We start from the raw sequence: 23,352 nt of genomic DNA, 5'->3' as shown, positions 1-23,352 counted from the left end.
ACTTTCTTTCTCTTAGTTTTTTGTAGTGGTTCATCTTTACAGCATGGTAAATCCACTGCAAGGTAGACTTGAGGGTCTCCAGCACAAAATACTTCAAATTAATACCTCCTGTTCCTTTCTGCACACAGACAGCCTTTTTGTGCATCCATGTCTTGATGGGCTATATCTTTATGGCATTCCACTAACAGAAAAGGAAAGAAGGATAGTCTTTCCAGTTTTCCCTCCTTATTGGTCTCCCCTCACCCATGTGACTTTTTCTGTGAGGGTCCGCCTACTCATAGCAGTGCCTTTTTTGGTGTCACAGAACAATGCTGAGGGAAGAGGAAAATACAGAAAGATATTGTAAAAGCAGTAGGATATAGATATCTATCACCTGTATCGTCTGACTGGGAGCCTCCTTTAATCCACATCACAAGAAGGTCATATGCCTATTGTGTTTCTCTTCTTGTCTGCCAAAATTTTCTCTTATACAGGTGCCTCTGAATTTGTGCAGTAGTGTTCTTGTAGTCATGTGGGGCTTGTACCTGAACATATATTTACTCTTAAATTCCATAAATATACCAAATAGCACAATTGTATATGCTAACTAAATGATCTCTTACACGTTTTATGCTGTTAAAATAGTAATATCAGGTTAGATTTACCAGAAAGTACTGAATTTTCCTCAATTTATGTTCCTGGGGGGGGCGGGGATTCCTTTGCTGCTTCAAAATACAACATCTCTAAAATGATTTAAATCAATTTAAATTTAATGAAACCTCTCTTTAAAGATTATTTCAGGTTAATTTATGTAATTTCATTCTAAATGCTTTGGTTTTCTTAGCCACACTTAGGTACAATTGAGATTATATGTCCTCATATATGGTGATGAAGACATCTGCTGTGTTTGAATTCTCAGTCTTTCATAATTCCTGGAGGACGGGAATAGGTTGCTCTTTTTTGTCTATGATGGAAGGGAGCACCCAGTGCCTTCTTTAGCTCTCTTCTTGCTTCCTCTGTAAGAGCATAGATATTAAGAAGTTCTGGCTATGTTTCCTCACAGAGCTCTTAGGTTGCTAGGTCTTTCTACCTTTCCTTGTGTGCCTTTCTGTTCTTTGTTTTCTTGTCTCTACCCTTCTGTAAACTTTTGACTTAAAATAATGCCCATCATCTTCCCTCCTCACTGCTTGTGTTGACCTCCACTTGCATAACTATGGCAGTGTCCATTGCTTACTAAGTGGCAGAAGCCCACTGTGCAAAGCCTTAAACATTCCCAGCCTCTCTGTGCCCAAAGCAGAGCAGCCTAAAGACCCCAAGAGGTGGAAGAGGGTCCTGAAACTGATTCATCTTAGGGAAGAGGCATTTCCAATTCAGGGGCATGCCCTTTGGTTTGACCTCTGCTTCCTGGGCATTCACCAAGTTGATTGTTAGTGGCCAGTCTCAGGACCGGAGGCATTCACCCTCACCCCTACATCAGTGATACCTTGAACCAAGAGCAGAACAGTTCAGGACTTGCAGGCCACCATAGAATGTTAACACCCACAATAGATCTGCAAATCACTACAAATTCTAGGTTGGGGAGCCAGCTGTCAATTGAGCCTCAACCAAGGAATCTGGTCTCAGTTAGAGACAAGCAGGAGTTTCAGTTTCATGGAGCTCACAGCCATTTGCCTTACCCCTGAGGCACTTCTAGGGCACCACCTACATCTGCATCAGGATGGGCAACATCGTAGTAAAAGCTCATGTGAACTGTTAGTGAGGGACCAAGTCTTCAGAAGTTACAGCAGGAACCTATGAGCTTCATGAGCTGGGCAGAGAACCATCTGTCCTCCATAAGGGCAGAACACATCAGCTGGCTCAGTTGGACACAGGGAGTAATAGATTCGTCAGGATCTTAGACCTGTTTGCATCTTTTGACAACAGCAAGGTGACAGTTTTTCTCATGCTGCCAGTATTATCAAGTGGAGCAAATGCTCTGTTGGCATAATGATCAGGCAGCTTCCTATATATCTTTCCTGCAGACACCCCACCCCCACTGCTTTCTACAGTGATGAGCAGACTCAGGCAGGCAGCTGTGGTTCTCAGATCCAGTAACTCCTTCAGTTCAACGTCTATGGGTACTTGGGGCCCAATCTCTCACTCACACGTGGGATGGTTCCAGTAAACCTTATGAGCATTACATGGCCAGCCTTGCTAAAGAAATAAGTCTTTAAAGCCATGTTAACCATTTGAAGAGCATCTGTATTCAGACTATTCAACTGCACTTGCATTAGGTGATGTGGAAGAAATAAGTCATCAGCAAGATGTGGTGAGCCTTTGCCAGCTGATGTTTCTCATGAAAGATGTCTCATCTCGAGAACAGAACACACACACTCTTCACAGGCAAGTGATGGCATGAGATATGTCTACCATCCTCCAGTCTTTTGGTTAGAGTCCTCCAGGAGAGAATTAGAATGCTATGGATTCACTCACAGTGTTGCACAGCTACTTGAGAAGAACATGCTGTGTCAGAAATTTAACTGTCGTTCAATACTAACAGATTTGTAAAGCAGCAGCATGGGCCTTTATCTACATTTATTAGACAGTACAAAATTGACACAGCCTTTGGACCTGAGTAGCCGATGTTAGGTGTTCCTGCCCTGCTGGAAGTGGGCTTTCTAACATCTCATGCAAAGCAAGATGTTGTCCTCTCCTTAAATGAGAATGGAACATTTGGCCTTCCTGTGAAGCGTCTTTCTAACTGAGGAAGAGGATGATATCCTGGACTGTCCTGCACTTTTATGGGGCTTTTCTTGCTTCTGTGCTTATCTCCCAGGGACAGGGTGGCTTATTCTAACCATTTGTCTAGAGGCTGCTGATTATCTGTTTGTACTGTGTGTACGTTGGATTGTACACTTTTTAAATTCCCTTTTTATTTTGTGGTAAACTGGGGTTGTTGCTGCTGTAACAGTGGTTAAGTGATCGGGCAGATACTTCTTTCCCCTTAGAGACAGAAAGCGCAACCTATTTTCCTACCTTTAGGGATTATGGGAGAATGAGTATCTAAGCATAATAAATGTTCTGTTCTCTTTGCTGACCCTTGCTGACAAACTGATCAATGAAGTGATCAGTTATCTTAAAGAACAGAATGTGTGTTTGGTTTTATACCTGAGGAAGCTGTATCCCCAAAGACCACAAATTCTCTGCTTTCTTCCCTCCAGATGTAGGGCGTTTGCTGCAGCTAGAAGAGTGCCTCCCAAACTTAACAGGTAGGGTCTTTAGGCTTTTGTGAACCCACTGAGAAGGGCTTCCTGATGGTCCCCAACCAGACCTGCTGCAGTTGATATGCTGCAGCTTCAGTTGCAAGAGCTAGGCTATTCATAAGAAGCTATTCAACGTTTACTGTTTCTTGAAAGACATCATCTTATAGTATATGGTAATTTCTGCCAAATTTTTCATCCTGGTGTTCTTCTAAGTCAGTAGATGCAAGTAAGGGATTTCTTACAGTCTAGCCTTGATAAAGGACTTTTTAAATGCAAGGGGTGGGTATTCCAGTCGTTGTTGAAGGTACACAGAATAAAAGTTTTCCCCAGCATCCACATATTTAAATTGTTCCTCAGTGTAGTCTCGCTTTTGAACTCCCCTACAATTCATAGATTTTCCACATGGGAATTTAATGTGGTTTTTAAATCAGATCTTTTTAAGGAACAGTTTTAACTACTTAGGTTAATGAGAGTTGAGTTAGTTTTCTTCATTGGCATAATGTCAGCCTGTAGAAGTTCAAGGTTGGATGTTCTTTATCTAAACAAAGATTTGGTTATTTTCCAGTAGGATATAGTGGTCCTGAGGACTGACCCTCTTATTCGCTGAACTGAAGGAATTGACTTGGCAACACTTTGTGCCAACCCCTTTTATCCTTGAGAATGGCACTGTTTGAACCCCTAGGTATTAGTGTCCACAAATGATAGGTGGATTAAGGGAGTGCATAACAAATGCCTACCAATTCAAATGGATAGACCCCTGAAGGGCGTTATTGAACACTTTCTGGAGGGTGTGTGAGAAATCTCTGCAGTGTACAGATCTTTCCTGTCACTGGATTCGTTTGTAGCATAAATATCTAGAAGTTGGTGCACACCTTTAGCAGCTGTTATAAACTTTGCCTTAGCCCATACTACATTTTTAGACTAGGTGGTTTATATCCTGCTTTGGGGATGTGCAGCTTTTAACATCCCAGCAGCAGCAGACTGAAGTATGCTAGAGAGAGAAATTTTGTTCTCATACCCATGGATTTTCATTCTTGGGTTTTTCTGTGGTGGGGCAGTCTCTTTCCACCCATAAGGATAGTAAGCTCTGAATATGGTATTTTAGAATCCAGGATCCAAGAATCTTGGGATGGCTTTGTCTCTTTTCCAGCTTGCTTAGTTTCTGTTCTCTAAGTTCATTATCTAGAGGTACTCTTATAGGATATGATCAGGATTATTAGAAGCCCCTCCCCTTGGGCATAGTCATACCCTAAAGACCCTGCCTGCAGACTGTGAGAGGCACTTTCCTAGCTGTAGCAGACTGCCCTATCACAGCACCACAAAGAATGCTAATTCACAGTAAGTGTACAAAACAGAGATGTAATGATAGGATGTTTTAGAGATTGTTAATTCATAGGGTCACCATGAGTCAGAAGCAGCTTGTCAGCATATAACATACATGTTGCAGATTTAGGATTAATTTCATTAGAAAAATCACACTAGCTCATGATGTGTTTTTGTTGTGGCTCTCGATGTTGGATAAACTGGCCATCTATTCCAAATGCTACTTCCCACTGAGACACACTTGTGCAGGCTTTCAAATATTCAATCCCGCCCCCCACCCCCACCTCGAGCAAGCAGTATCGTGCTCTCCATTTCTGGTGGATCATACAAAAGAAAACTGATGACTTCCACTAATCAAAACCAAGTTGCTTCTAAATTATCTCTCTTACCTTGTGATTGTTATCTTCTGACATTCTTCTGAGATATTTGGGATGGTTGTAACAATAACATTAACTGCATCTTCAAATAAAAACAATAAAAAGAAATGTATATTTTAGTCCAAGAAATGTGTCCCCTCCCTTGTTTCTTGCTACAAATGTTGCTTTTCCTGTTAGTCCTTGTGGTGAACATACTGCCAAACATCTACCCTGGGGCAAGCAAACTTTTTGGGGTCAAGTGCCAAAAAATCCTCTTGTCTGTCTGGAGATGCTGGTGGACAAAAAATAGTAAAGAAAAGACAATGATGATAATTGGCCAGACACACTGGGAGGACCTTGAACCCTAGCAGTGCTGCTAGTGACTCAGTGACACAGTAAAATGCTTTGACATGCTGCTGTATGTGCCGGGAGTTACTGACTCATCTACCCTGTGATGCTTAGAGCCATGCTGCCATTCAGTCTGTCTTTTCTTTGCTAATTTGTGTTTGCTTACAAGGATGAATGGTAGCTTGGATCCCATGAATTTTTGTGAGTGCAGGGAGGGGTTTTTTTGTTTGTTTGTTTTGGGGTTTTTTTGGCTGACTCCCTTTGATGGAAGACCTCTGATCCCCCCCCCCCCCCCAAATTTTCAGGGTATGTTTCAAGCTGTTTCAGAAAGGGGAGACTCCCCCTTATGCTTATGGTAATTCTAGGAAGGATCCAAACTCTTGTGTACATCAGTGTTCCCAGCATTTTTTTGGTATGGTGACCCTCAAGTCCAGATTTAATTGGTATGGTGACCCCCTTGAATAAAGCCGTGTGTGTACAAATCAGCCTTGGATCCACCAGACTTCATGACCCACTTTTGGGTTGAGGCTCATAGGCTGAGAAACACTGGTCTACATCATCATCAAGCTTGGGAATCTTGAGCCTCCTGTTAGGTAACTTTTTTTTGCTTTGTGGGTTTTGAGTTTGGGTTTTTTTTTTTCATGCTTCAGCTTCCTGCTTCATTTCACGTTGTGCTATAGTAAGAGAGATTTTAAGTGAGGAGGAGCAATGAATGTTGCCTCAGAGCCCAGTCACTGTTCTTTCTTCAGATAGAACCCATCCTGTAGGGGCATAAAGGTTGATCTGTTGCGTGGCTTCTGTCCTGCCCTACTTAAACCCAAGCAGGAAGTATGAGAAGCATGACTGGGAACCCAGATTGACTGACTCTGTCACTCTTGCTTCACTGCAGTGGCTACGCTTTCCTGTCCCTTCTTTGCTGTTTTCTTATTCTTCACATACTGCATCTCCCAGGTTTTGGTGTGTTGTCTTACATAGTTTTGTAATAAGAAACGCTTTGAAAATGAGAGGGTTCATGTTGAAGTTTGTTAAGCTGTAAGAACCTTGCTTAGTAAGAGTTCCCATATATATATATATATATATATATATATATATATATATATATATATATATATATATATATATATATATATATATATATATATATATATATATACATATATATATATATATATATACATACATACATACATACATACATACATACATATATATATATATATATATATATATATATATATATATATATATATATATATATATATATATATATATATATGGGAACTCTTACTAAGCAAGGTTCTTACATGCACATACACATACACACATACATATATATATATACATATATATATATACACACACACACACACACTCTTACTAAGCAAGAGTATATATATACATATAGAGTGTGTGTGTGTGTGTACATACTCTCTCTCTCTCTCTCTCTCTCTCTCTCTCTCTCTCTCTCTCTCTCTCTCTCTCGGCTCCTGGCCAACATTTTCCACTTCTGCCCTGGCATGAACTCTTGTGAGCCCTCTTCTTTTCCTGTGCCAGTGATGAAGCAGTAATTCCTTGCAGAGGGGATTTTTTTCTCTCTTAAATAACGTTGTCCTGAGTGTCTGGTGTTGATTACCATGCAAATCTGTGCAGCTTCTATGGGCTCAGTGAAACCAGCAGCTGTGCTACAAGGTTACATTCCTTTCAGGCAGGTACAAATTCAGGTTATAGCTTAGAATATCTAAACTTGTACTGTTTTCAGAAAGATGGCTGAGAGAACCTGATATTCTTTAGTATGGCTTCAGATCAGGTATGGTGGAACTTGTAGGTTCGTCGTCGTCCTTCTGTGCAGCCCCACATTGGGACTGCGCATGCGCAGGCCGGCCGCGGAAAGATTTGACTAGCTATAGAATCGTGAAGAGGGGGACGCTCGCCGGTTCCGCGCGTGCGCGGTTCCGTTCCCGCCAAAACCGGCATACTTAAGGCGAGCGTCCCCCACATTCCCTCAGTTCCTTTTTCGCCGCCGTCGGAATTGGTCCTGCTAGCGTTCTTTTTCCAACTCTCACTATGGCCCTCTTCAAAAAATGTCAGAAATGTTCGACGAAGATGACCCACTCCGATGGGCACGACTTGTGCCTTCTCTGTCTCGGGGAAGGGCACATTGTTCAGCGCTGTGCTATTTGCCAGTCGTTTACACCCAAGGCCCGCCACGACCGTTCTGCTCGGCTGAAGGCCTTCCTCTGGGGGTCTAACCTTCTACCCCAAGATCAGGCGGGTAAGCAGGATGCGCCTCGTTCGGCCGCTTCTCCCGCTCCCGGGCCTTCGTCTGACCCGGCTCGTGGTTCCTCGGATCCGACCCCCTCGGAACCGGCTGCGGTACCGGCTACCCCCCTTGTGACCGAGGGTGCTACCCGCCCGAAGAAGCGCTCGGCGGAGCGCTCCGCTGTGGAACGGGCTGCTTCGGCGCCCCCGGCAAAAAAGTCGAAGTCTCGTTCGAAGCATCACAAACGAGACATCTCCGCTCCCGCCACTCGCGGCCCTTCGCCTGTGCCGGCGTCTCTTTCAGCTCCTTCGCCTGATGCCTTGCACACGCCGTCGCCGCCGCACACGCCTCCACCGCATATAGAGGATGATTACATCTCGGTTCCGAACTTCCCGGATCCGATCGTGGCCTTCGAACATGGCTTGCCATCCGCTCCTGCCTCTACTGATCCGTCCGTTCCGTCCTGGTCCCAACAGCAGGTCCCGGACGCCCGTTCGGTTCCGACCCCGTGGCTGCCTCCGGTGCAGAACTTCCCGGGCATAGGTGATGTGGCGACCTGGTCATCCTTCGTGTCCTGGCTCCAGTCATCGGCGGCGCTTGTCCAGCGCGCTGGCCTGGTCCCATCGGTACCTGCCTTCTCGTCGGCCGTGCCAGAGACGTCCGTGAGACAGCCAGGACACGCGGTCGCTCCTCCGACGCTGCCTCCGGTCTCCCGCGCGGAACCGATGCCATCTGCCTCTGCGCAGGTGCCGGAGTTCTCCGGTTCCGAGGATGAGGAGGGTCTGGCTTCCCCCTCTGAAGCTTCCTCCGACCTGGCGTGGGATCCATCCCCTGACGACGCCGTCGGTGAGTCCAGAGCATCCTCTCCCACCGAAGATCATCGTATGCTTCCTGAGCAGATGATCCGAATGGCAGAAGCTTTGGAGCTGGATGTCACTTCTTCTGCCACGAAGCACAAGAGTAAGGTCCTCCAGGCGCTATCCTCTGGTTCTTCGGCATCTGTGGCTTTCCCTCCGGTGGAGGATCTCGTTGATGCCGCGCACAACTTGTGGCAAGCACCGGCCTCGGTTCCGGCGACTGCTCGGAACCTGGAAAAATGTTATCGGCTGAAGCAGGAGGATTGTCCTTTTCTCTTCGCCCATCCGAAGCCTTCTTCCCTGGTCGCCGACGAGGTCAACGCTCGGTTCCGTCGAAACTCACAATCCGCTCCAGTGGATCGAGAAGGCCGGGAACTGGATGCCCTGGGTCGCAAGGTCTACTCCTCCGCGTCCCTTGCTTTTCGTATCGCCAACTTTCAAGCGATAATGGGATCATACAACCTGTTCCTATGGAACCGACTGTCAACCTACATTGCCGACTTGCCCGCTGCCAGTCGCCCCTTGGTCAAGGCTCTGCAAGCTGAGGCTGTGAAGCTCGCAAAACAGCAGATGACAGCCGGGAAAGATGTGGCTGACTGTTCGGCTCGCTCCATGGCTTCCTCTGTGGTCCTCCGAAGGCATGCTTGGCTCCGCTCCACGGCCCTGCCTCTGGATAAGCGGACGAAGGTTAAAGATTTCCCCTTCGAGGGGAGCCTCTTATTTTCGGAGAAGACGGATGAAGCCCTGTCCCTCATGAAGAAAAATCACCAAACGGCTAAGTCCCTCGGCGTGATTGCTGACCAGTCGGCCTCGAGGTATCGTGCTCCTCGGTTCCAGTCCTTCCAAACGCCCTACCAGTCTTCCCAGCCCTACCACCAGCGCCAAGGCCGCTATTCTTCCACTTACTACGGCCACCGTTCCTTCTCCGGTTCGCAGAAGGGTGCTGCTAAAAGGTCTTCTCGGAACCGAGGGAAACAGGGACCTCAACGCTCCCCGAAAGGTCCGGCGTCGGGTCCGAAGCAGCTCTTCTGACTAGATCTGGACGCTGCCCTGCCTGCCTCCCAGGATGTTGGCCAGACCCCCTTGTTTGGGAAGAGGCTCCGACCGTTTCTGCCCGTTTGGCGGACTATCACTACTGACTCCTGGGTGTTGTCTATTGTAGAGCATGGCTACAAATTGTTGTTCACCTGCACCCCCCCACTCTCTCTGCCCCCTCGTTATACACCTGTTTCTGGTTCACTGTTGAATAATAATGTTCAGGAGTTGCTTCTAAAGGGTGCTGTGCGTGTGGTTGATCTTTCCACCTCTCCCTATGGTTTCTATTCTAGGTACTTCCTAGTGGATAAGAAGGATGGTGGTTCTCGCCCTATCCTAGACCTCAGGGGTCTCAACTCCTACCTTGTGACCCAGAAATTCAGGATGCTCACCCTGTCCAAGGTTATAGAGCTTTTGGACACTGGAGTCTGGATGGCCATTATTGACCTGAAAGACGCCTACTTTCACATCTCTATACGTGAGGATTGTAGGAAATACCTCAGATTCTTCTGTGGGTCAGTGGCCTATGAATACACTGTTTTGCCTTTCGGGTTGGCTTCCGCCCCCCGAGTATTTACCAAATGTATGGCTGTGGTGGTGGGCTTTTTACGCTCTCAAGGATGTGTCATCTACCCCTACTTAGATGATTGGCTCCTGGTTGGGCCATCTGCCCTTGGGCTCAGGGATCAGCTCTCCCTTGTCACTTCCCTGCTTAATAGCTTGGGCCTTCTCATTAATTTCGGAAAGTCCATATTTTTGCCTACGCCAACGATACGGTTTATTGGGGTAGTTCTGGACTCCTCTTTAGGGAGGGCGTTCCTACCTTTGGACCGTTTAAACCGCCTGGTTTCTCTGGTGCGTTATTTCCTGTCTCATCGCTACCAGACGGCCTTACTTATTCAGACACTCCTTGGGCTTATGGCCTCCACTACGAGTGTAGTGCTTCTGGCACGCCTCCATATGCGGCCCCTGCAAACCTGGTTCCTTCGACGTTTTAACCCTCTTCTGATGTCCCCTCAGCGGAAGTTCTCCATCCCAAGGGGTGTGCTGCGCTCCCTGGTTTGGTGGTCCCTCCCTGAGAATTTATCCCGGGGCTCTCCATTTGGCACTTTCGTGGCTGACGTTACTGTCTCCACTGATGCCTCCAACCTCGGCTGGGGTGGCCGCTGTGGTTCTTTAACAGTGCAAGATGTCTGGTCGCCCTCTGAGGCCTCCTTGCACATCAATGTGTTAGAACTCCGTGCAATCCGGTACTCCCTTGCTTCCTTCACAGATGTGCTCCGGAACAAGCGGGTCCAGGTCCTGTCCGACAACACGACGGCCTGCTACTACGTGAACAAGCAAGGGGGAACGGTTTCACTCAGGCTCTGCAAGGAAGCCGCACGACTATGGTCTTGGGCGGCCCACAACAATGTCTACCCCAGAGCGATTCACATCGCGGGGGAGCTGAACGTGTCCGCAGACACCCTCAGCAGGGTGTTTCTCCCGCAGCACGAGTGGTCCCTTCAGCCCAAATATCTCCTTCCAGTTTTCCGCCAGTGGGGGTTTCCGGAGGTAGACCTCTTTGCTACGGCTTCCAACAGACAGGCCCCGCAGTTTTGCACCAGGGCTGGGGTGGATCCTCGATCCCTGGGAGATGCCTTCCAGATACCCTGGTCCCCAGGCTTCTTTTATGCCTTCCCTCCAACCCCGCTCCTGCACAAGGTTCTTTGCAGGATTCGAGCTTATCGCACCCACTGCATCCTGGTGGCTCCATATTGGCCTCGCCAGGAATGGTTCCCCCTCCTGCTCTCCCTTTCGAAGGGATGTTGCCTGCCCTTCCCAACCGCCCCGGACCTCTTGCTGCGGGACGGTGTGTGGCACCACAATGTGGGGGTTCTGAAGTTGACGGCCTGGCTCCTGCTGGCCCCGGAGTGACCTTCTCTGCTGAGGTCTTGCAGATCCTTTTAAACTCACGAAAGCTCTCCACTAGGCTGTCTTACCAGCGCAAGTGGTCCCGTTTTTCCCGTTGGTTGGCTCCCAAAGGGGCTTCCCCTTTTGTATGCCCCCTACCTTTAATTTTTGATTACCTGGTGGATCTCCACTCACGTGGTCTGGCTGTGAGCAGTATTAAGGTCCACCTGGCTGCGATCTCCGCTTTTCATGAGCGGATTGATGGGAGAACCGTGTTCAGCCATCACTTGTCCAAACAGTTTCTCAAGGGGCTTTTCAAAACCTTCCCTCCCAGGGTACCCCCGGTTCCACAGTGGAGTTTACCTTTGGTTCTGGCACAGTTGATGCTTCCGCCCTTTGAACCACTGGCTACCTGCCCGCTGGCATTGGTGACATTAAAGGTGGTGTTTCTGGTGGCTATTACCTCCTCCAGAAGGGTTGGGGAGATCTCTGCCTTTCGGGCTGATCCCCCTTTTCTTCAGTTCTTCCCTGATAAGGTTGTCCTGCACCCTAGTCTGGAGTTCCTCCCGAAGGTGGTAACCAAGTTTCATCTGCAACAGAAGGTTATCCTCCCTACATTTTTTCCCAACCCTTCTTCCCCAGGGGAACGAGCCTTGCACACTCTCGATTTGAAACGTGCTTTATTGTTTTATTTGCATGCAACAGCAACTTGTAGGAAGTCCCCTGCATTGTTCATTTGCTATTCTGGACCCCGTAAGGGTCTGCCTGCTTCCCCACAGTCCATTTCCCGCTGGTTGGTGTCTGCCGTTAAACTTTGTTATGCTAAAGCTGGTGTGCGGTGTCCTTTATCCGTGATCGCCCACTCTACCCGGGCGCAAGCTGCTTCTGCTGCATTCCTGCGAGGAGTTCCGCTTCGGGACGTCTGTCAAGCTGCCACCTGGTCGTCTCCTTCGACGTTCATCAAACACTACTCTGTGGACGTGAATGCGAGACGTGACTCGGCAGTTGGGACTGCTGTCCTGCACTCGTTGTTTCAGTGACACTCACACCCGCCCCCATTGGTGAGTAGCTCGCTATACTCCCAATGTGGGGCTGCACAGAAGGACGACGACGAAAAACAGTGTTTCTTACCAGTAACTGTTGTTCGTCGAGTATCTTCTGTGCAGACACACATTCCCTCCCTCCTGCCCCGCTGTGAGTGCTGTTTCGTACTATTTGGCCTCCGGCGGCTCAGGGGAACTGAGGGAATGTGGGGGACGCTCGCCTTAAGTATGCCGGTTTTGGCGGGAACGGAACCGCGCACGCGCGGAACCGGCGAGCGTCCCCCTCTTCATGATTCTATAGCTAGTCAAATCTTTCCGCGGCCGGCCTGCGCATGCGCAGTCCCAATGTGTGTCTGCACAGAAGATACTCGACGAACAACAGTTACTGGTAAGAAACACTGTTTTTTTGTCCTGTATTAGTATACCGGTGACTGTGATGGTAAGAAGAACGCTGCACAACTGTTCGTATTTGCAATTCTCTGTTGATCACTGGCTAGCCTGCAGTGCCTGGGTCTCTTCCGTTGAACTATTTTTAAAATAGATGAAACATACCAGAAAGCGTATAGTACAGTGAGCCCTGTTTCTCTGACTATTATCCATCTCATTGCAGACTTACACATTCAGGTTGTATGCTGTTTAGGTATGAGCAGCGGCCATAAGCACCAGTAGAAGCACAGTACTTTATTCAGTAATTCTGCAGATGCTACAGTGATTTCTTGCCAATCCCACTTGTTTGAGAGAATCTTGAAAAAATAGTGACATGACCCATTCAGCACTGACTGTCACAGAGCACAAGTCTGAGCTCTTTCTAATTTGGCTTAGTCCAGGTGGGAAAAATACAGCGTATCCCAGTTTTGTATGTGATAAACCTGTTGTTGCAGTGGTTGTTTTGTATCTCTTTATCTTCAAAATCCTGTCTCTTTTATTGCTAATACCAGTCCCAGTCACCCATCCATGAATGATCTAAGCACAATGTTGTGTGTCCTTTGAGGGCAACAGTCCTTCTTAGTGGAACATGTGATATAACAGACTTGATTTGTGGGTTTGGATTAAGTCTTCATCCCTCTTCTTCCTCCTGTTCCCTGAATCATGCCCAGAAAGTGATGTCTTTTAGGTTCCACACTTTCTCCTTTAAAAAAAAATTCTGGAGTACTAAGCACAGCGGGTAGGGATGACAACACTGTTGATGTCATACTTAGTTTAAAAAGGGAAGCAGTACCATCTTCTTTCAAGTTGCTTTTGCTTGAGACGGGTTCTATCCTGAAGTATTGAAAGTCTGTGGTGGCTCTGTCCATAAATACTGATTAGACATTGTCTCGCTGCTGCTGCTGCTGTGCATAAGCAGGTTTGAGCAGTTTTTCCCAGTGACACAGGTGCTTGCAGTTACACCTGACTCCTACTGAAATCCAGTAGGAATGTTTTGAGAAACATTACTTGGACAATCTGTAGGCTGCCTACTTATTTGTGTTCTGGGGAGGGGGGGAGTCTCTTAGGATAGGAGCTCTTCTCTCATACAGAAGCATTGTAGAATTTTCAAGATGCCAGCCACGAGTGTATATTCTCATTCTCTCTCTCTCTCTCTCTCTCTCTCTCTCTCTCACACACACTCACACACACACTCACACGTCATACACGTCATACATTGTTTGTTTGTATGTGTGTCTGTCTGAGCCTAGAATTGCCAGGGGCTGACTTCACAAACCTCTGTGCTTTGCCTCTGATTGTAAGGAAGTGCCTGTTTCGCCCAGGCTCCATTACATTCCTATCTTCTGACTGATGTCAGTTTTTATTGGCAGGTTTTTTAAGTTGGTTAGTTTCTGCAACTCTTTGCATTGCACAGATGGAGATGCTTTTGCAGTCTTGAAATTTCAAATTCATATCCTACATCTGCTCTTAATCTACTATTTCTCAACCTAGTGCTGTAGTTTTGTGCAAAATTGTAGTGGAGCAGCCAGACAAAGAAAATAAGAAATCTATAATGCTCAGTGATTTTCCTTGTGATAAAACCTGAGAGAGTGCAGTTAATGTATGGCTTTGCATTAAGACAACAAAAAGTTCGCTTCTAAACGAATCAAATATTCAAGACTGTTACAACCTCTGATAAGATACATTAATTGTATATTGTCACTAGTATGCCACATGAGTGGCATTCCCACTTACCCACTTTCTTGGGCAACGTTTCACCTCTAGATTCAGATTTGTTTGTCTTCAAATTTATGGTTGTTTTCAGATTTTTGCAAGCCATACCTTATTGTATTGTTTATCAGATGTCCTAGCTTTTGGTCATATTGACCTGCACTAGATAATCTGTCTTGATTGTCAGTGAGAAAGACAGACTGAAAATAATTTAAAATAGACCAAAGTTTGGATACAGTCTCAGGATATTAGCAGGTTTGGGTATGGGCTGCACACCACTAGAGTCTGTGATGAGCAAACAGTCCTCTGCAGCTGTGGAGTTGGTCTCTTCAACAGTTTGAGCTGCTACAGTGAAAAAGCAAACAGCAGTTGCCTACCCATTCAGTGTGTTTTTCATGTTACCCTGACCCTGTTTGTAGAACTTCCTCTCCAGGCAGGCTTGCCAGAGCTGCATTATTGACCCATTTAGAAAGGCCTTAATTTAAAAAAAAGTTAGTCCTTTCTGCTAGAAGTGCTGGAGTTGGGTTGATTTATGACTTTTTTCTTTGTTGATTTTCAGTTAATGTATATTGGCTTTTATTTTAAATTGCATTGTAAATTTCAGTTAAAAGTTGAGCATTTAAAACAATAAACTTGATATTCTGGCTTAGGTTTATCTGTGGGACTCTCCAAACAGCGAAATCATACTATTTATAATGGAACTTAGAGCCTTTCTTTAGAGCTGAGTAACTTTCTCCTCTCTTCTAAAAAAACAGAAGCTGGCAGGCTGACGAACAGGCAGTTCACAGGACGGACTTTCTGGCTACTGACCATTTAGCTGGTAAGTTAAACAGGTTTTTATATGTTGGGTTTTGGCCCTGGACCATCTGACCATTAGGTTTTTGAGGTGCCCATCAGTCATGTTTAATATTCCTTTGTACCTGTGAGATAATCATGTTTATATGCCAGTGTTTCTCAGACTGGGGCCTCAGAACCTGGAGCTCCATTAGGTTACCCTTTGGAGATTTGCACCTCTTTGTCAAAGAAGTTGAACTTCTCTCACATTGAGCTGGCTAATGTGAAAATGGAGACCTCTCTGTTTCCTAGGCATGGGAAGGGATTCTCTGCCTCAGAGGAAGGCAATGGAATCAGCTTGCCCCTCATTTGAAGGTGGGAGCTCAGAGTTGACTCTGCAGTCACTTAGCATCCAAATCACTACAGTGTAGTAGTTAGAAAATGTGCCAAATAGTTATCAGGATCCAGTAATTCAGTCCTAGGAACTCCAGTGACTGAGTGGCACCAAGGAGAAAATATCATAATACATTAATCGTCATTACTTCAGCTAATTTTTGCAGTTACTTCAGATAGTTTTCACTCTATTTTCAATTCAAAGGATTTCATCCTAGAGTGGCACTCTGTGTGTATAGACAATAATAGCGAATGGAATTTTTCTGCTGGATATTGAAAGTCCTGTTGGTGTGTGATCTTAGCCATCTGTTGTTGCCATGAACAACTTCTGGAAGTTTTTCCAGGCCCCTTCCTGCCAGTGTTCATCTCACTTTTAGCTAGAAGTTACCATCAGCAAGTTTCTTGCTGTCTCCTCTCAAAGTCCCTTCCAATTCTCTGATAATATTGATTAGGACTTAGGTCAGTGCCTTCTGAGCTGTGGCACTCTAGAATGTGCTGTTCTGAGATCTCATAGGCCCTGTATAGAAAATTAAAAAAAAACTTTGTTCAGACTTTTAGAGTGTAGCTGGTGTGGATCGTATTGTATTGTTTGGAGGATGGAGACCTCTGTGAGGCATGCGTAACATGCTACACTGTCCAGTTTATTTTAGGAGGAGGGCAGAGCTTGGGGGGCGGGGCCCATGAAATTATAAAAATCAAAATGGGTATTCCTGAGTTGCCGAAGTTTGAAAACTGCTTTATTGTACTATAGTTTCTGTTTAGATGTCTAGCTTGACTATTGCAGAAAAAAAAAAGTTCTTGTTGAAGATACGGTTTATACCACTATGTTGAATGCAGAAACCGTAGCTCAAGGATTGTAGCTTTCAAAAAGAGGCTAAAAGTGTACTGAATGCCTTAGCTATTATACTAGAAGTGAAAGTCTGTCTGCAACTACAAGCCTGTATAGTTGTCTAGAACAGGTGCCAAAAACTGTTTTAAAGCTGGGAATTATCATTCTGGCAAGGAGGACAGCAAGCACAGAAAACATACAGCTTCTTGGTAGCCTGAGCCTGAATAACCTACTATGAAGCAATAACAAAGTAGGGGTAAAACAAGCAAAGGTAACTTTAGAGATCAAGGGAGGAAATTATGTATGGATTCTTGAAATCTGAATTAACTATGAAGGAAGACAAGAGCGAACAGGAAAGAGGTATGTAATAATGTAGCAAAAATGGGTTATGTATCTATGCTAATAATTATATTGGGTGGCATCCGAGGAGCAGGTTATAAAGGAAGTACCTTCCACACAACACAAAATCAGCCTGTGCCAAGTGCAGTATTGGAAAGTTATCTTTGTGTAATCTGATTTAAATCTGATTCCAGAATTTGAAAGGCAGGTCTATTAACCAAGATGGCTGGGGGGATTTATCCTTTCCTCCAGGAATAATTTATTTCCTATTGTCAGAAGCAGGAAGTGAATATCAGCTGTTCACAAGAAACTAGACAGTTGTACTTTAACATATCTTTGATTAGCCATTTGGACTTGTTAATGGTCTAGGTGAATAATTATCTAATGAAATATGGCATTTTGTGGGAGAGGTCTTGACTCAAAGTATTGCTTTAATACGTCAGTGTTGTTTTGTTATTAATCTTCATGAAACAAAACCCATGGTAGAGGCTATAACTTTTGATAATACCCAAATCTGTAAGGCAATAGGATCTTCTACAACTGTATGGGTTGGTGTTAATACAGTGGCTCTGGCATGTTCGTTGTTGCTGTTGGAATTATCCTCTGGTTCAGGCATTCTGTGCCTCCACGCACAAAATTTTGAATTTGAATTGCATTTTTATGCATATAAATCCCTATATCCATAGAGCCTGGTTCACAATAAAGATTCAGTAACATGGGGTGTGGGGAAGAGGGGAGAACTTCACAAACCAGAGATTGTCCTCTGTGCCATACTACATGGAATAACTTCCTACATGGGCTGCATGTGGTATGGATCAGAGTTGCATCCATAACAAAGAGACATTGTTCTAGCCAACAACTTTCTGAGATAAAATCCCTTTTGCTTTATATTTTGGAAGGCCAAGAATACTAGCATTAGCTGCATGTACTGACATTACTGGAAATGCGGTCATAGCGGTCTGTCATATCCTTCAGGACTCTTAAGGGGGAGGCAGTGGCATTTTGCTTCTATTTCTAGTGGGGAAGATTAATGCTATGGTGTTATTGGAGACACTTCTCCCACCCTTCAAGGACTAATTACCAGAGGCAGTTGTTACGGGTGGGTATAGCCAGAAATATAGGGGAAGTGTTGCTGGATTTGACAAAGAGAATCATAGAAGATGTATCTGCATGCATGAATAGATTGCCCCACAGCTAGATGTGCCACTAAGGGAGTGTGGAGGCCCAGAATATAACAAGCTTGGAGGGCAGCATGAAACAAAGGAGTAACACAAGAGTATGGCCTTGTGTAGACGAGAACAGCCGTTTAATCCATATCAATAGATATTATGTGTTGAGGCCCCAGGTGCAGAGTGCCTGAGAATGGCAGGAATGTCTAACTTCACAGAAGTAATGATTCAAGGATGGGTATATTGGTTGAGGACCAAAAAGATATTTATATGTATGAGAAACTTGTAATCATTATTTTTACATGGACTTTAATATTAAAAGTTGCAAGAATGAGCTACAATTTTCATATATTTCAAGAAGATATTACAAGTATAGATATCCTTGTACGGTGTTTGAAGTTATAAGATATTAGTTAGCCAAGAATGTGTGCCCCTATTAAGCAGGACCATTAGCTATTGTTAGCCGATTGATCAGGAGCTTCATCTTAGAAGGGGCTCTTTACTTGGGACCTGCTTATCTTTGTGATAAGATACATTCTTGTACTCATGTAATTGCTCTCCTTTAATGATCTATATAGTAATGATGGATGGTGTGATATTCTGTTGATTTAACCAATATTAAGCACATTAAATAACCATGTTTTAATAAAGGTTTTGAATGGAAGCAGAGATTATATAATAGCATTTACTTGTGTAGTATTCCTGGTAACAAACATAAAAACTTACTGAGGTGTACCTCTTGCCAGGAGTTAAATGATCTAATATAGGAACACTAACTAGATGCTTAGGGCTTATTAAGTGCATGCCTGTATCTGAATCAGGCCTGACCAGACGAACACAATGCACTGCAGCTGTGATCAAAATGTGTTGTTTTTTTCCTGGGCTGCCTTGAAAGATTACTGTGATACTCATTGCAGCCCTTGGAAAGGCTCTTTTGGCCAGGAGGTGATACTGCCACTTCTCTGTCCAACTAGGGACAATTGTTGGTTTTGCTAGGCAAGAGACCAATTGTGCCACTGAACTTTATAATCTGCTTTTCCCTGTCTATCTTAAAACAAAAAAAGCAACACACACACACATTCTCTCTTGGTAGTTATCAGTCTCCCTTTTTTCCTACTGTCAGTGGCATACCCGGATTGTGTGTGGGTGGGAAATCGACCATGAGCTCCGTGGCAGTTTTGACCCAGGAAAGTTTTGCTGAACATCGCAGTGGGCTTGCTCAGCAGCAAGTGAAAGGTAAGATTGTAAAAATGGCTGTCAGTTCTGTACTACTTCTGCTGTTTCTCAGTACTTTGAGATTGATTTACTGCTTGGCTCTAAGCTCTTCTCACAAGTTTTCTGGGAGTCAGCCTCATATTCTTTCAGTCAGTGCTTGATTGATACATTTTGTATTTGCATAGCTAGGGTTAACAACAAAATACAAAGGTAGAGGAGGTTAGGAATACAGTTTGGCGATTCAACAAATGCTCTCTGCTAGTTTTGCTAAGCAGTTGCTTGCAGCCATCTCTTGCTGTTGGGCACTTTGTTCTTGCTTTCCATGTGGTGTACTATATCATCTAGATCACACAGGATAATGTGGGGCCAATGCATTTGTAGAATATCCTAACCTGGAACAAGGGATTCAGTTAAACTTAAGTTGTATGATAGCTGCAGCCTTTTCACACTGTCATGCACAGTCACCTAAATAATGATGAAATATTCTGCTCTGTCCCTCTTAATGTTGCTCTGGTTAAGCAAAACATGTTGTTTGAGCAGAAGCCCTAACTGCTGAAGTCTTAAATTTATGTTCAGTGTATAAATATTCTGCTGCTCTGATTGTCTAAAGTTGCTGTAAAAAGAATAAAAAACTTCTTACCACAGAATATAATAAGTTATGGGATCTAAAGTTATAGGCAAGTAATAGTAAATGGATTTCAGAAAGGACAGTGAGGTGGTAGGGCATTTTATCAAGGGTGTTTCAGTTGCTACAGGATTCTAAATATATGTGGTATGAAACTCTTTTAAGACCAAGTTAACTAACTGGATTTGAAGTACTGCCAGTGAAGCAAAGCTTGTGGAACAGGACTTTTCTTCTTCTGGCTGCAGCCCACTGAGCACCCTGAAATTATCTTCCTGGTGGTCAGGAAATCCGCATGAACACCATGGGAGGCAAAATGGGTCTGCTGTGGGAAGAGGGACTCAGCACTTCCTCCCGCAGGTCCACTACACCAGTAGAAGAGCTATCTTTGGTTCCAACCTAATTAGTTGGCCACCTACTTCCTTTTTTCAAAGTATATTTGTAGCGTCAGATTGGAAGCAGAGGTGGAGGCACCCTTTAAAGCCTTACCTCTTTAGGAAAATATTAACAGAATAAGCAATTGATTAGTTTGATAGCTGCAGATCTTTCTCAGTAGGAAAATAACTTGCCTCTTCAGGAGGCAGTTAGTGATCTGCTGCACATTAGCCAATGTCAATAAATAGCTTGGAATTGACTCTCAGATGAGGCCGTTATGACATTAGAGGTGATTGAACTGACCACCTGGCATTTCTTCAAGGCTAATTGGCAAGGACCCTCAAGGATTTCACAGGGTGGAGAGGAAGCCTCCAGCTCAGGGTGGCCCCTATTTGCTTGCCTTCTCTCCTGGGCAAGGACTGGGCCAGCAAGTTGAGAAGGAAGGGGAAAGCAAAGATACTACTGCCACCACTTCTGTCTGGCCTCTGCCACTTGCTTGCCTTCTGTCCCGCACGGAGTTTGGGGAAGGAAAGAGAGAGATGCATTAACTTCAAGGAATTTTAAATCCCTGCCCAGGGGTTTTAAGTGTTAAGATTTTTCTGGAAACCTGGGGTTCCCTCTGGGTTTTCAGAAAAAACCCTCTTGTCTGTGCATGGCCCCATTGTGTAGAGTTTTTGATCCACATTCTGGGGCCATGTTCAGAATTCGATACATAGTTGTAGATTTCTCAGAACAGGGTAACCCAGATTTCTGCAGCAGTTGCAACTTCCCATATTTCTTGAATAGAAATGGTCATTGTTGATTTAACAAAGAGATGGCTTTATTTGGTACAGTTATCGTAATGGATCTGTGTTTAGGCAAAGTAACTTACAGACTGTATTTTCTATCACCAAAACTGAGTTTGATTTTAAAAGTTTAGGAAGGGAGAGAGAACTGCTGATGAGTACTGAAATCGTTCTTTGTTTCCTTGCTTACTACATTCTAGTTGCAGCTTTAAATGCTGAAGAAGAGAATGACCCTCCAACTTACAAGGATGCCTTCCCCCCTCTCCCTGAGAAAACCGTGTGTTTGGAGCCAGCCCAGGAACCCGCTGGTGCCTGGAGCAAAATCCGGCCAATCAAGGCTTCTGTCATCACTCAGGTCAGTGCAAGGGGGATTCCTCTCCTCTTCTGTCCCACTCTTGTTTTTCTGCCCTTTTGTGAAATGTGTATCAAGCCCTTAAAAAGAAACTGAGAAGGCAGCTGTTTTTTTGGTAATCCTTGAGTATGCTGTTGTGAGGAAGAAAACATTGCAAGCAGGAATGAACTGGGCTAGCTTAAAGCTTTTGCTTAGAGGACGGCAGTATAGATCTGACCTTGCAGTTGCAGAGAATTCTGTGGGTGTAGAGTGAGGAATTCTCATATCTGGACCTGTATAGTTATTGACACTGCAGACCTGAAATGAGCTGCTGCTGTATTGACCCTCTGGTAAATTGCAAAATTGTTGACCTCTGAAAATAGCTTCTAATCTGCAAAATTAACCCATTTTGTGATAAAGTCCAAATGCTCCATTATTTATCTTGTTGATATTATACCTGGAATCTGCTGCTCAGCTTGGTTCTTCGTTGTAGTGGGATAGTCTCAGCTGCACTGTGGAAGGAGAGCAATGTTATATGTGTTGGCTGAACATGCTACTGTTGCTTGAGCAGGTGTTCCATGTACCACTGGAAGAGAGGAAATACAAAGACATGAACCAGTTTGGAGAAGGGGAACAGGCCAAAATCTGCTTAGACATCATGCAGAGGACGGGGGCTCACCTGGAGCTGTCTCTTGCAAAAGATCAGGGGCTCTCAATCATGGTTTCTGGCAAGCTGGAAGCAGTGATGAAGGCTCGGAAGGAGATAGTTGCTCGGCTTCAGACACAGGCAAGTGTTACTTGGTTCTCCTTTCTCCTTCCTGTGGTATTGAGGCTTCAACGCTTGTAAAGCCAAAAGTGGCTTTTAGACTGTGCAGTCTTAAACAGAAGTTACACTTACTTAAACTCATTGGCTTCGATGGACTTAGAAAGGTGTAACTCTGCCTGGGGTGGCACCATACACCACTTTTGCACTGCATTTTACATATGCAGTGGGCAAGCTGAAGACTTTGAGAATAAACTTTGTTACATTTTATTTATTTTAAACATCCCTTCATACATTGCTAGCTGCTGAACTAAGGCAAGCAGTATCCTTCCAGAAGCATGGGGGGAGGGGATCCATTGTTGCATGAACATAATGATGTGCCCAGATTCATTACAGGAGATAAAAAGTTATTTAAAGAACCTTGGAAAACTTAACTTTGGTAATTATTGGGAGTGAATGATGGGGGTGTTGGTCTCTTTTGCATAGATACTTCATGCTTGCACAGATATTTGTGCAGCATCTGGTGCTGTCCACTCACTGTTTGTTTAAACCTCCCTTTTTTTGGCACAGTAGAGCCCTCTGAGTCCATTCTTTGACTAAGCACTCTCCTGCCTTGACTTGCGATCCATGCAAGATTAGACTAACCCATCCTTGATCAGAAAGCAATATGAAACCTCTTAAGAGCAATTTGGGCAAGGAATAAACTTTAATAAATTGTGGATTTGCTTTTCTTTGCATTTTTTCCAAAACAAGGTTGAATATCAGTAGCAAGATAAAGGCTTGGGGGCTAGGTGACCCTGTTGATTCATTTCCAGCTTTGATTAGGCCTGACCTGGAAGGGGCAGCAGCAAAGAGAACTTAGGGTCTTTAAGTTGGCTAAATAAAAATGACACAACAGCATGAGATTGCAATGTTGTGTACAGTTCTGAGAGAGCGAGGAAGAAGTACCAATGTGATCAAGAGACGGTAGTACCTTCTCTTTGAGGGAAAGATAAAGACACAAAAGGTGTGGAGCGATATGAGAGGGATCTATACAAATCATGAACAGTGTAGAAAAGTAGACAATTTCATTTTTCTCTTTTCTCCGTATCATTAAAGTGGTACTCATTGTAACTGTCCTGAATCTAAGAAACTATTTCACATAATACATTATTAACTTTTAGAATTCACTGCCACAAAATAGCTTTAAAAGAGAATGTCAGATTGTTTCAGGACAAGTCTCTTATCAACTATTAGCCATGGCAGAACTTCTACTTCAGAGGTAATGTGCCTCTTGAATCCACTG

At 44.6% G+C, this 23,352-nt stretch overlaps 1 protein-coding gene across 3 annotated transcripts in view; it reads left to right on the top strand.

Annotated features, from left to right (window-relative positions):
* The window catches only part of HDLBP (high density lipoprotein binding protein), a 78,618-nt gene that overhangs the window by 14,914 nt on the left and 40,352 nt on the right, over positions 1-23,352 (top strand). For 2 of the 3 annotated variants that reach the window (XM_054982912.1, XM_054982913.1), the window contains exons 2-5: positions 15,228-15,292; positions 19,100-19,212; positions 21,174-21,328; positions 21,876-22,091. In XM_054982912.1, the coding sequence (XP_054838887.1) occupies positions 19,137-19,212; positions 21,174-21,328; positions 21,876-22,091 (447 nt within the window). In that variant the 5' untranslated portion in view covers positions 15,228-15,292; positions 19,100-19,136. Of the gene's footprint in view, positions 1-3,203; positions 3,228-15,227; positions 15,293-19,099; positions 19,213-21,173; positions 21,329-21,875; positions 22,092-23,352 lie in introns of those variants that run through there. The other variant, XM_054982914.1, reaches the window with a different exon arrangement.

Source organism: Eublepharis macularius, chromosome 6 (assembly GCF_028583425.1).
Source record: "Eublepharis macularius isolate TG4126 chromosome 6, MPM_Emac_v1.0, whole genome shotgun sequence".
In the NCBI taxonomy this organism is placed as follows: Eukaryota; Metazoa; Chordata; class Lepidosauria; order Squamata; family Eublepharidae; genus Eublepharis; species Eublepharis macularius.
Note: the sequence above shows the minus strand (reverse complement) of the source record. Positions and strands in the feature narration are given on the sequence as shown.